At 40.6% G+C, this 12,898-nt stretch overlaps 1 protein-coding gene across 1 annotated transcript; it reads left to right on the top strand.

Moving 5' to 3' along the window:
- The first annotated feature begins 6,147 nt into the window (after positions 1 to 6,147).
- Positions 6,148 to 10,913, top strand: bhmt (betaine-homocysteine methyltransferase). Its single transcript, XM_084935813.1, has 8 exons — positions 6,148 to 6,260; positions 6,476 to 6,608; positions 6,695 to 6,807; positions 6,937 to 7,128; positions 8,066 to 8,213; positions 9,797 to 9,979; positions 10,083 to 10,311; positions 10,398 to 10,913. Exons 1-8 carry the CDS (start codon positions 6,237 to 6,239, stop codon positions 10,576 to 10,578), a joined length of 1,203 nt encoding a protein of 400 aa, XP_084791939.1. The 5' UTR covers positions 6,148 to 6,236; the 3' UTR covers positions 10,579 to 10,913.
- The last annotated feature ends 1,985 nt before the right edge of the window (positions 10,914 to 12,898 follow it).

Below are 12,898 nucleotides of genomic sequence, written 5' to 3'. Positions count from 1 at the left end.
TAAATAGACATTGTAAAAATTCCAGGAATACTGTTGCACTTAGTATCAAATTATGGTTAAATACAACAATAGAAGGCCTACAACTCTTCTAAAAAATAATAATAATAAAAAAATTTCCAGAGTTGATTTTCATTCTAAGATGGCCAGATTTACAGGCTGTCACAGGGAAAATGCAGAAAGACAGAGAACCATTCAAAATCACATTCACACATATGGGAAGTTTGGAATCCCCAGTTAACCTAAACCCAATAAATGCCCACTGTCTTTGGACTGTGGGAGGAAGCTGGAGTACCCGGAAAACACCCACGCAAACTAAGGAGAACATGCAAACTCCATACAGAAAGGCCCCGACCAGATGGTGGACTCCAAACCAGAAACTTCTTGCTGTGAGGCAACATGGTAAAATAATACAGCAGTATTTAAAACTGATAGTTTTCCAAATTTTATTTCATTCACTCACCCTGGGAGCTTTCTGTTTAGAGTTTGTAGCACAATCTGAAAACCCCATGTTGGTGTTGATCCTGGATCTGGATCATTATAATTAATGTTGGTCCAGGTTCAGCAAGTGATCAATCATAATTCTGTGATGTAATAGTTTTCCAATTTCAGTGTGGTGCACACACACGCACACACACACACACACACACACACACACACACACCTAACCCGTAAACCTAACTACAATCCCAGGGCAAACCTTGACTCTAACCATTTTTTTATTTATCTTATCTTATTTTATTTTTACCTGAGTATACAACAGTGTGGGTTTTTTTCATGTTACAAAACACTTACATCACATAGTCTAAAACAATTAAACTCCCAGTATTCCTTCGTACTTTTTGCATCTCTCTGAGTGCCCCACATCTTTGTTAACATCCTTCTTTAAATACTTTCCTGCAATTCCTCATTCTACCTCCAAGACTCCTTGTTTTCTTTCCCGTGTTCATTGGATTGTAATATTAAATTTCTGTTATTCTCATTTAAAGTATTTAAGTGCTTATGCATATGCTTAGTTGTGACACTGTAACAGACTGTTCAGTGAAAGTTTCTAAAACTAGATGAACTTATTTCAGCCTCAGCAGGTGGAGAAGACAACTCCTTTCACAGGTGCTGATAACACCAAGGGCACAAAACAGCATATCCATTATTCTGTTAGGTTTCATAGCGAGGCGCATAATGTGTGGTATGATCAGTTTGTAACTTCCTCCCTCTTCCTTGGAATGCATAAAGGGGTGGGAGCACCACTTCTGCAATATTCCTCCATCTTCAACCTACACCATTTAATCCTTGCATCTGCCTTCACTTACTTCCACTTCTTCATTTCAAAAGCTGCCCTGCAGACCAATTTTGTGCATCTTTCAGATTGCATCTTCTGCATAGGCTAAGGTCATCTTGTGCGCACCTTCCTCCATTTTTATACATTATTACCCCATGTTCCTCCATATTTTTGAAGTCTGTGAAAAATCTTTTTGCAAAACCACCCACCATCTACATTTCTTATCTTCTCCTTAACACTACCTCCTCATCACTTCTGTTCCCTTCACCTACATATCCATTTAAGTCTGCTTTGCCAATCTCTCCCTCATGGCGACACACTTAATTCAACTTACTTCATAATTCTTTCACTTCTAACTAACATCCAACTTGCAGGGCATACAACAAGGCAGACAGTGTTCAACATCACACCTTTGACTTCCAGGCTCTCTCTTCACCTTTACAGCAATCTTCACATATCTTCCTTCAAGACTACCCCTACTCCACTTGCCTTCCCATCAACATAACAGGTTGAATCCACCTCCAGTGCTCACAGCCTTGCTTCTCTTTCATCTGGTCTCCTGCACACACAATATATCTGTGATACATCTTTACCAAAATTCTCCATATCAGCCAGCTCTGTCCCTTTACCAGTTAAAGTCCCTAGATTTAAAATCTTTGCTCTCACCATCACACTCCTGTCTGTCCTTCTCTCTTGTTGCCCTCTAACACATTTTCCAGTGTGGAAATCTCATTAATGGCGATCCACATGTTTTAGTTACAATGGATGCACTTCCTGATGCAACCCTCCCCATTTATCCGATCTAGGGATTGGCGTTAGGAGTACCTGGCTTGTGGCCCCCACTGTGCCTGAGTTGTATATATTGAGTAAATATGTAGTCAGATTTCATATCCATGCAATTGTTGTGTTTAATAAATGTTATATGGTCATCTGTACACAGTGAAAATTATATAAATATATTTCTCCCTGTGTGTGGTTTGTCTTCAGTTCATAATGACAAGTCTGCTCTGCCGCCCTCAGAATTAGCATTCCACTGGTTGTTTGGCCTCGTTGACTCTTGTGTTAGTTTGGGCTGGTTTGCCAGAGGAGTGCCATGGAGATCTAGACTAACCTAAAATTTTTGTGCAGTTTTGGTTTTGCTTGTGACTAAATAATGTGTTGCCTTTTGTTTACATATAAAAAAGTAATAATTTCATCTCTTTCTTTTAAACTTTGCAGGCAGGGGAGAGAGTATAATCAGGCAGGAAAGGCTGGGCAGCTGAGCTCAGAGAGAAGAGCTGATGAGTAGGAAGAAATTAAAAAGATATTAGTGTGGTAAAACACAATCTGGCAGTCTGCTGAGGTAGAGACTTATGGCTGTGGCTGCAGAAGTTGCAGCCCAGCAGAAGCTGATGGCCTCCGCCACCTCCTGTCCACCTCCTGTGGCTCTGCTTCACAAGGACACACAAACTATACGGATGTGGGAATTGTTGGGGTGAATTCCAAGGGACAACTCAGATTTCATATCACAGGACCTAAAAAAAAATACAAGGACAACTAAGAGAGCACTGATTGTCTCTTTTGGTCCTTTTTGAATGTGCACCTTTTGGTCTGTAACTGGGGACAGGCATATAACAGCAGTTAGCTTGATTCTGGATCTTGAGGAGATGAGGGGGGCAGTGCAGGCTCATTTCCTGTGCTCATGTATGTATGCAGGTTTAGCTGATTCAACAGCTAATTGTTACCCCTGTAGAGGGAGATTGATAGCCAAGAAAGGATAAAAAAGGAGAAATACTTGAGGAGGCATTAGGTTGGCAGGGCAGCTGAGAACTCCAGGTGGAAGGATTGTCAGAGGGCAGTCCTCATCTCCTGGTTAGCTTTAGGAATGAGGATGGTAACCAGAAGAGAGAACGTACAGTATGAGGCTCATAGGGCTAAATGCAACGTCTTCCAGACTTATGAGATGAAAGATGCATTTTATAGAGACAGAATATGATGGAATCCCATGAAAGATGAAGATGTGATTGACCAAGATTCTAATTCACTGAGGGGAGTATGGGTAAGGCAAGGAAACAAGCAGCAGTCAATCATTTAGTTGGCTTTGAAGACTTTGTCATTTCAGCCACTAATTTTGCCCTGACAGAGGGGGAGATGGAGTTTAGTTACATGTTTTTCATAGAAAGGTTAGCCAAATACTTTCTGCATCTCCTGAGTTAAGGTAAGAGAGAAGCAGGCCTCTGGTTGTGCCTCCCACATTGTTGAGTCTCAGTCTCAGGCAACTCCTCTCGACAAGCCAATCAGATAAGCTATCCATGTGGGATCAGTGGCATAAATGTAGCATGGGAAAGTGAGACAAGATAGAAGACCAGGTATTTGAAGAGCACAAGGCGGTTAATTAAAGGCTTGAGAAACTCAGAGAATTGTCTCCAGGAGAATACCGTCTCAGTCTCCAACTCCATGTCTGGTGGGTTTATTTTATGGTCAGATTCTATTGTAAAGACAATAATGGAAAACCCAAGTGCAGTGGTAGCGCCTGACATTTTCTTTTTCTTCCTGTGATTTGAGGTTTTGTCAACTTTTCAGTGAGGGTGCTCTTAAATTTAGCAACTAATTGCCAAACAACACACACTGCACAGCAATTACACGTCATTCTGCTGAATGACTGAAGAGATTCATATAGATTTTAGTGTTGTCAATGTGACAAAGCCTTTGAGTTGCTGCCTCCCATTGGGTTTTTTTGGGGGTTTTTTTTGGATCTGGAATGATGGCTTCACTCTACTACATGCAAACATACACAGATAAAACTCCTCAGGCAACATCAGACCCATAGCAACCAGGGCTAGAAATCATCATGAAATAGCAGACCTGTACCGAAACTTTGGTAACTGATCCATATCCTCAATTTACTGTTTTTCTTTATATTGATGGAACAGTAATTTCTTGATTTTACAGACATTTGCTCTATTGTTCTTGAACCTCACTATCGCTGGTCCCTTAATCAACTGCTCCACCTCTCCTCCTGCAGCTGAGCAGTAGCCCCACCCAGCTTCCACACCTAAGTCTACACCCCCCACATATGGTATCATCTCTTTGGTCATTTACGGCCTAATATCAGTTAACTCTGTCTTTACAGAACAATATTTTCCAATTTCAAAAATTCCCAGATATATGTGGATCTATTTTTCCATCATTTGTCCACAAGTTTATTTTACTGGAACTAAACTTTATTGTTTTATCGTTTCTCATTAGGGCTGGGTCATGTGACCCTGAACTATCCCTTAATCATGCTGCCACATGCTCAAGACTGCTACTTTACTTCCACTGTGATGCCCTGAGCATTTCTTCTGTATGTCTCTTCTTGTTAAAATTGAGTTTTTCTTTCCCACCATCTCCAAGCACTTTCTCATGGGGAATCTGGCTGTTGGCATTTTTCTCGCAAATAATCTAGGGTCTGTGCTTTGCAGTATAAACACCTTGAGGTGATGGTTGCTGTGAATAAATAAATAAATCTGAATTAAACTGACTTGCGTTGTTAGTAACTAGCTGCTCTCTGAAATCCAATAAAAGCTGTTAACCTTTGATGCTTGCTCTTTCCTTTCTCTGCCTCCCATACTTTTTATTAGTAGCCTTGTGTATATAATATATGTTTTCACTCTGGATATAGCCACAGTTAGCTATTTGGACATCAAGATTCAGTCCTTGGTTAATTCCTTTAGAGCAAAAATTAAAATTTTAATCCAAATTCAACTGTAGTATTGCTTATTTTACATAGGTAAATGATTTAAATACTTCTTTCATTACTTTGCTAAACAGTTAGACTTTTCATATAATACTGCATATTCGAGTACAGAAAACTGTGTAGGACCCTAAAAACATGGCATGCTGGGTGAACAGGGTCTCAGTTACCATGGCAGTTGTGTGGCGAATGAAGACTTGAGCCAAAGACCTGAACCTGAGGATTTGACCCCAGTTTACATCACTGTTTTCTATATTCAGCCCTGTCACACCCAAACAACCTACACCTTACTGGTTTGTAAGGTGTAATCACCAGGGGTGCCTCCAGAATTTTTACATAGGAGTGGCCATATGGGGGCCACTAAAAATATTAGGGTGGCAAACCAAAAACAGAATTTCCAGTCTTATTATGATGTTGTCAAATATAGGCTACTTGAAAAATATGGCAAAAAAAAAGGGAGAAAGAAAAGAATTATATGCCTAGTTAATTTTCTGCTATCAAAGATGATATCACTGAAAACATGTACATATTACAAATCTAATAAGATTTTGAAATCCATAACAATCTGTTTTAAGCAGGAATAAATAACAAATTAATGTCATTCAACTCATTGTGGGGTGTCTTCTTCTCTCTTGTGCTCATGTTTATTAGAATCATTACCAAAATAGGACAGCCTTGCCAGGGGAGGGGCCAGCAAATTTTGGGGGATGGGCAGTGCCACCCCTGGCCCCCCTTGGTGGCTCCCTTGTGACCACATCGTTGTTTTCCCAGTTGCCATTGACATAACATCATCAGTGAGCATACACACACAATTCATTCAGCTCTTTCTTAGGCATAACTGACCTACAAACACAAAAATTAGGCAGTGCTGTCTGACCCTGTGTGTTCACTTACCTGACCTGTCCTTACACAAACACTCACTGCGAAAAATCATTTTAGAAAACGTTTTGTTTTTTGTTTTTTTTTATAGGTAATGGTTTCAAACTTCCTATAAAGGTTAGATGCTGTACTTTTATTCCTCAAAAGTGATCAAACAACGCCTCTCCACAGAGCCGAGATTTTACGGATTCTGTGCCGTCACCAACAACAAGATCAGAAGTGGAAGAGGGAGGTGGTATTCGGGTGACATCAGGAGCGACACACCCATCTTGGATTATAAATGCAGCGTGGACGCAGTAAGCGAGCCTTTTCCAAACTCAAGACTCTGCTGCTGAGAAGTGTGAGGCGGTCACTGCTACAGTAATCATGGCACCAGCGGGAGAAAAGAAGGTAGGCGTGCACTCCGATCAGTCCTGGATAATGATTGCGCTGCACACGTTGTATTTTGTTTTTGTTTATTATGTTTCTCGTCATGTTGCATGATTAAAAAAATGTAAAGGGCGCTCTGAACTTGAATCAGCTTGTGCGCGCTTCATGCAATGAAATGGGTGTTGTGCAGCTCTGTGTGTTGTTTTGATTTGATTTGCGTGTTAACTTCACGGCAGAACATTTTGGAGCGCCTGGATGCAGGAGAGGTCGTTATTGGGGACGGAGGCTTTGTCTTCGCCCTCGAGAAGAGAGGTTATGTAAAAGCCGGGCCGTGGACACCTGAAGCTGCTGCCGAGCACCCCGAAGCGGGTAGGACTCTGCTTGGTCTCCATTTAAAGCTTAAATGTTGAAGTTCCAGTTTTGTGAGTGCTGAATGGGGGGTGTTGTGGTTGCAGTGCGGCAGCTGCACAGAGAGTTCCTGAGAGCTGGTTCCAATGTCATGCAGACGTTCACTTTCTACGCAAGCGATGACAAACTGGAGAACAGGGGCCAGACTCTGAGCTTCACCGTGAGTTTGTTTTCATGTGCAGCTGCTCTGAGCTCTCATCAAGCATGCAGAGGGGTTTAAACAGACTCAAAACATGAAAGTTGAACTGATTTATAAGTGGTTTTAAAAAATATTTCCTTTCATCCACAGGGACGCCAAATAAACGAAGCAGCTTGTGACCTGGCCAGAGAGGTGGCCAATGAGGGTGATGCTCTGGTGGCAGGTGGAGTCTCTCAGACCCCGGCATACCTCAGCGGCAAGACCGAGGAGGAGGTCAAGGCCATCTTCATGAAACAGATCGATGTCTTTGTCCAGAAAAATGTCGACTTCTTGATTGCAGAGGTATGGCATAAACTTAAACATTTCCTTCTGGAAACTTAAAGCAACTTTTGATAAGAGATCACTTAGGTCAACATTTAAAGAGATGACCCTGAACTAGAACTGTCTCGGTGCAGATTTGGGAGTAAAGCAAAGTTAACAAAACCATTGCAGCAGGTTAGAATATCATCTCTTCTCCTCCTGTCTCTGAATGACTTTATTAATAATGAAACATTTTCAGCTTGGGCATCTTTGCAATTAGAAATTAATTTATTCATGCATTTATATATTTTATGTCTATATATTCATGTAATTCCCCTCTCATAAGGTGCTGAACTCTCAAGAAGTCTGGGGGGGTGTTACACCATGTCATTGTATAACTGCTCACATTTCAGTATCTAAATGCTGGAGCCCAGGTTTACTAATGACCACTTTATATATTTTTTCCACTTAGACTTTAGAAAGAAAGTCGTTTCAGTGAGTAGCAAAGTCACCTCCCTTGGTTGCAGACACGGCCCTTCTGTTTGCTTAAATAGCACAAGTAACTGAGATAAGTGTATCCTGCAAAAAAATGTATTTGAATGTGTTTCTCATAACTCTGTACTGTACTCATGACTGTACGCCTTTATGGACCGGTATGTTGAATTCAGGTGTACAACAATCTCATTCTGACATTTCAGGGATGCTTTGCTATAGTGTAGCATTTTTTTGGACCTGAGCAGTACTGAGCCGGTCAACAGTGAGATATTAAGTTGTTGTTGACCAGTTGTTGACTGTTTTTCTCCCCCTTTTCCTTTTTTTTTTTAATTTTTATTTTTTATTTGCTTGACCAGAAAACCAAAAAGATTGACCAAGAAAAGCTGCAGGTCTCTGTAGAGCTGAGGGGTACCAAAGAGCTCCCACAGCAGCTTTAAACTGTTTTAGTAATTCAGCAGTCTTTACGTTTTGTGCTTCCTTGCAGTACTTTGAGCACGTGGAAGAGGCTGAGTGGGCAGTCCAGGTTTTGAAGGCTTCCGGTAAGCCAGTCGCTGCGACTCTGTGCATTGGACCTGAAGGGGACCTGAACAGCGTCAGCCCTGGAGACTGTGCAGTCAGACTTGTTAAAGCTGGTAAGACAAGTTCCCGCACGTTGAGTAATAGGAATTTAAGAAAAGTTGACTTTAAAAAAATGTTTAATCAACAATATTATTTAATTTTGGTGCCATTGTTTGATGTATATGAAGAAACTCAGCAGAGTTTAGAGAAACTACCTGAGAACTAATGTTTTGGTAGTGTAACTACAGAGCAATAGATGCATACATCAGTGGTCACAATTGCATCCTTGAACCCTGTTGCATGTCATTGAAGCTCTTGGATCAGGTCTGATAAAAGCAGACTTCAAATTCATTATCACGACTTCATTGCTCAAACAGCTGCACACAGTTCTGCCTATGAATAACTATGAACTATGTTGAAATGTCTCTTATAAACTTAAGGCTGTTTTCTTCGTACTCCAGACTTCTCCTGGTAACTCGGTCTAGAGTATTACGATGCGTCTTCTGTAAAGAAAGCCTGTGTGCTTAAAGTTGTTTCCTGTAATGAAACTCTATAGCATCTTTCATTCCTCTCTCCCTGCCTGGTAAGAACCCACATTTGTGGTCCGCACACCTCCTGGTACGGTGAACCATGTGGAAAACATACAGTGTATTCAGTATCTTAATGGGGCCTCAATGTTGTATTCAGAGCTAAGTGCACCTCTCTTCACAGCTGCTTTTTTGTCAGGTCAAGCAGTTTAAAATGAACTGGTCTTGTTCTGTGTAGATGGACCAGTCAGGGTGTAGTGCATGCTGCACACTGGAGGGACACAGTGGGTCTGTAATTAATATTATCCATTGCACTTGTTTACCCTCCTGGGAAACTGTTCACCCTGTTTTAGTGCTACATTATGCTCAAGCTTGTTTTTGGACCTGCTATCTTCAGCTGACATGTGGGATTCAGTATAGTTTTCCCATTGGCACATGTGGAAGCTTTGCGCCAATCTTTGTTTCCTACATCAGATGCTGGCAATCTTTTGCTCACATTTAGCTGATCTACACATTTCCAGAAGACTAATTTTAGTTGGTTTGGGAAGTGCTCGGGTCCTATGTCATACGGCATATAGTCTAGCAATGCAATCAGGCCTGCCATGGGTATGTCATACAAGTGCGCATATTATTACGCAACAGCACTGCAAAACTAAATGTGGGTGTTTGGACATCTCGTTTTGTTATGTGGAAAGAAAAAAAAATCAAGACTTGCAAGGTCTGCAAAGTGTCTACGTTTCAAAATATCTTGATTCTGGTGTTGTTTTTGTGGTCCAAAACTTCATTTGTCACAATCTCCAAATACACCAACAAAGCATTTTTAGCATGTTAGTGGTATGGACCTGACATCTTAAACTCAATGCACGCAGTCTGTATTCATTTGAAGTCTTAGTCTGTGTTAATGTTCAGTCATTAGATTTCCTGTTAAAGCCACTGTGTAGATCAGATTTTTGCTGCCATCCAGTGGTGGTATGAACAGATACTGAGGTAATCAGCCATGTGCACTGATACGACACATCCAGCATTGAGCTGAAACCAACATGGATTGCTACCATTTCTCACAAGAATTTTCCACAATCTCAACAATTTATTGCCTCAGTTCTGATCTGTTCTGCACATCTTCTCTGTAGGTGCTGATATTGTTGGCATTAACTGCCACTTTGACCCAGAGACTTGTGTGAAGACTGTGAAACTGATGAAGGAGGGTGTGGAGAAGGCTGGGCTGAAGGCTCACTACATGTCCCAGCCACTGGCCTTTCATACTCCGGACTGCGGCTGCCAGGGATTCATCGACCTGCCGGAATTCCCGTTTGGTCATTACCCTACTTTAAAAAAATAATAATAATAAAATAAAATTCTCAATCCACATAAAAAATTTTTTAAGAAATCCTCAAAAATAAACTCCTCTTCCAACAGGTCTGGAGCCAAGGATCCTGACCAGAATGGACATGCATAAATATGCCCGGGAAGCATATAATGCTGGGATTCGCTACATTGGAGGCTGCTGCGGATTTGAACCGTATCACATCCGTGCCTTGGCTGAGGAGCTGGAAGCTGAGCGAGGTTGTCTTCCTGCTGGATCTGAGAAGCATGGCAGCTGGGGTAGTGGCCTGTCATTGCACACCAAGCCTTGGGTTAGAGCTAGGTAGATGTTATTTCAGTTTTCTCAAAGTACCTCAAGATTATTCCCACTGTTTTGTTTTCAGGACAGCTTGCCATTTCTCTTTTTAGGGCCCGCCGTGACTACTGGGAGAAGCTGAAGCCCGCCTCTGGCCGCCCCTTCTGCCCCTCCATGTCCACACCTGATAGCTGGGGAGTCACCAAAGGCCACGCTGACCTGATGCAGCAAAAGGAGGCTACCTCCAAGGAGCAGCTGGAGGCTCTGTTTGACAAGGCCAGCCAAGGCCACTGAGCTCCTGTCTGAGGCCTTTGACGAGGAGAAGCAAAGGGGTGGCGTGAGAAGGCATACTCACACATTCCCCAAAGTTTATGTACCAAAAAAGATCGAAATGCTGAAGTTCTTTCTTTTTTAGGACCATTTTTACTCTGTGAAAGACTGGCATCATATGCTTAACCTTTGAAACTGGCTTTCCAGACTGAGCCATCACAGTGTTATTATGACCATCACAACTGTTTAAAGAAAAAAAGTGAAATTACTGTATTACAAATGTACAGTTGTTTGTGAAAGCACTCAAGTAATGTCTCAATGATGTGGGCAGCAATAAATGACAAACGGCAACAAAGAAATCAGCACTGGTGGTTTTGTTCCTTGGAAGGGTCATTTAGACTACGTCCACACTAACCCGGATAGGGGGAAATGCCGTCTCAGGGTAGATGGGAGGCCAAAACGGAGAGAAAACAATGTGTTTTCAAACGAAAATGCATTAATATGGACATAGCCTTACCTATATAAGTCAAACTTCAGGAAATGGTGTGTTGCTTATCACCTAAAATAGGTTTTTGTTTTTGTCGCACAGATGCTCAACTGGATTGAGGTCTGAAGAATTCAGAATTTAATGTCTGAAGTTGCTATGTTGCAATTAAAGTGCTTTTTCACCCTTTCTGACATGCACATAAATTTTTGGATTCAGAGTTTGAAGTAAAATTAAGAAGTTTTATCAGTTTGGTTTAACAGTTAATAACTTCAGTACAAACCAGCAAAACAAGGACAAAGTGCAAAGTTGGTGCAGGGCTATTTATTTGTTGTTTAAAAAATATATATATAATTTATATCATCTTACTTTTCCAAGAGGATAAATGATGCAACCGGTCTCAAAGTGGAATATTACAAGTTTTTCTTTTTGTTTACACCTTAACTATAGAAATTAATGAGCAGTAAATAAAGTGAGGTCAAAACAGGGACTGTGGCAGTGTACGAGAGGTGCTATTTTATTGGAAAGAGAACATGCCTTAGTGGGTGAGACCAAATGTGAAACATCGAGTCAATTTAACAGATTATTACTCAGACATCAATGTGCCTATTTCCATATAAGGGAACAATCTACAAAGCTCTGTAGAGCTTATCTGTTTTTAAACCATGGAAATCCAAAGGGAGTTCTGGTTTCCTGTGTTTATTAGGCTGAAGTATTCTTTCCGCACACTGACTCAACTGATCCAAATTTTAATGGCAATAATGCATGACCTTCACCTGGTGAACTACATTGAAATGTCTTTTCAATGTGTTTTCACATGATTTACCAGAAGAGGCAGAGAATTAAAAAGCAGGAAATGCATTTATTTTCAGACTACTTTCCCCCCTCAAATATAATAAAAATAATAATAATAAAACAACGAAACGTTCAAAAAATACAATCAATGCCAAAATTTCTGCCGTTGATTGTATTTTACATTCATATTCACGTTTGAGATTTGCCTCATCGTACTTTGAATCCTCGCACATCTTCCATCTCAAGCTTACTGTCAACAAAGGCTGGCATATTTCTACAAATACTCTGCAGTGACTAACAGAACTGAAGTTTGCACTCAGAGAAAATCAAAAGTTGAAAAGATTCTAAATATAAGTCAAGCACCAGCAAGATTTTGGAAAAGGCCCTTAGTAAACTAACCCACTTGGTTCTACATACAGTTTTGTGTGTTTTTTCTAGTAGCGTTAAAAGCACCATAAAGGTAATCTTTGCCCCACTCGACGTTTTTTTTCTAGTTGCTAGATTGATTTTTAAGTTGCATACGAAAATTAACTTTCTTAGAGAATAAATGGTGCATAAATCTGTTTTGACCCAGTTCGCTTACCGTACGCAGTCTGGCACTAAACACGTTCTGTACGTATTTGCGTCATGGATTTGCCCACGTGCAGATGTTTATGCTCCTCGTGCACGTATGCAAGTGAGGAAAAGAGACAGAGGAATAGAGATAAAAAACAAAAGAGTACAAATCGTAATGAACACTTTTTAAAAATTAACCACGTAAAGTTACTGAATTAAAAAGTAGTTTGCGTGGAACAGTTTTCTGTCTTTGTGTGCCGTTTGCCGTTTGGTTTATTAAGCTGTTAAAAGAAACGGACTGTTATGTTGCCTTCAAAGGTTCATGTGGAAAAAGTGTACGCATAATGAAAACGTTAAACACTTTAATGTAATGAACAAAACAGTTTTAGGATGTAGTATGTACAACTGGACTGTGTTTAAAAATATCCAAAAAATAAAAAGAATTGTGAAAAGAATAAAAGTTTGTGATAGAAAGACATGTCACGCTTAATGCATCTGATAAAATATTAG

The sequence above is a fragment of the Perissodus microlepis genome, chromosome 7, assembly GCF_051167445.1.
Source record: "Perissodus microlepis isolate ML-2025 ecotype Zambia chromosome 7, ASM5116744v1, whole genome shotgun sequence".
Lineage (NCBI taxonomy): Eukaryota > Metazoa > Chordata > Actinopteri > Cichliformes > Cichlidae > Perissodus > Perissodus microlepis.
This window is presented reverse-complemented; position numbering and strand designations above follow the sequence as displayed.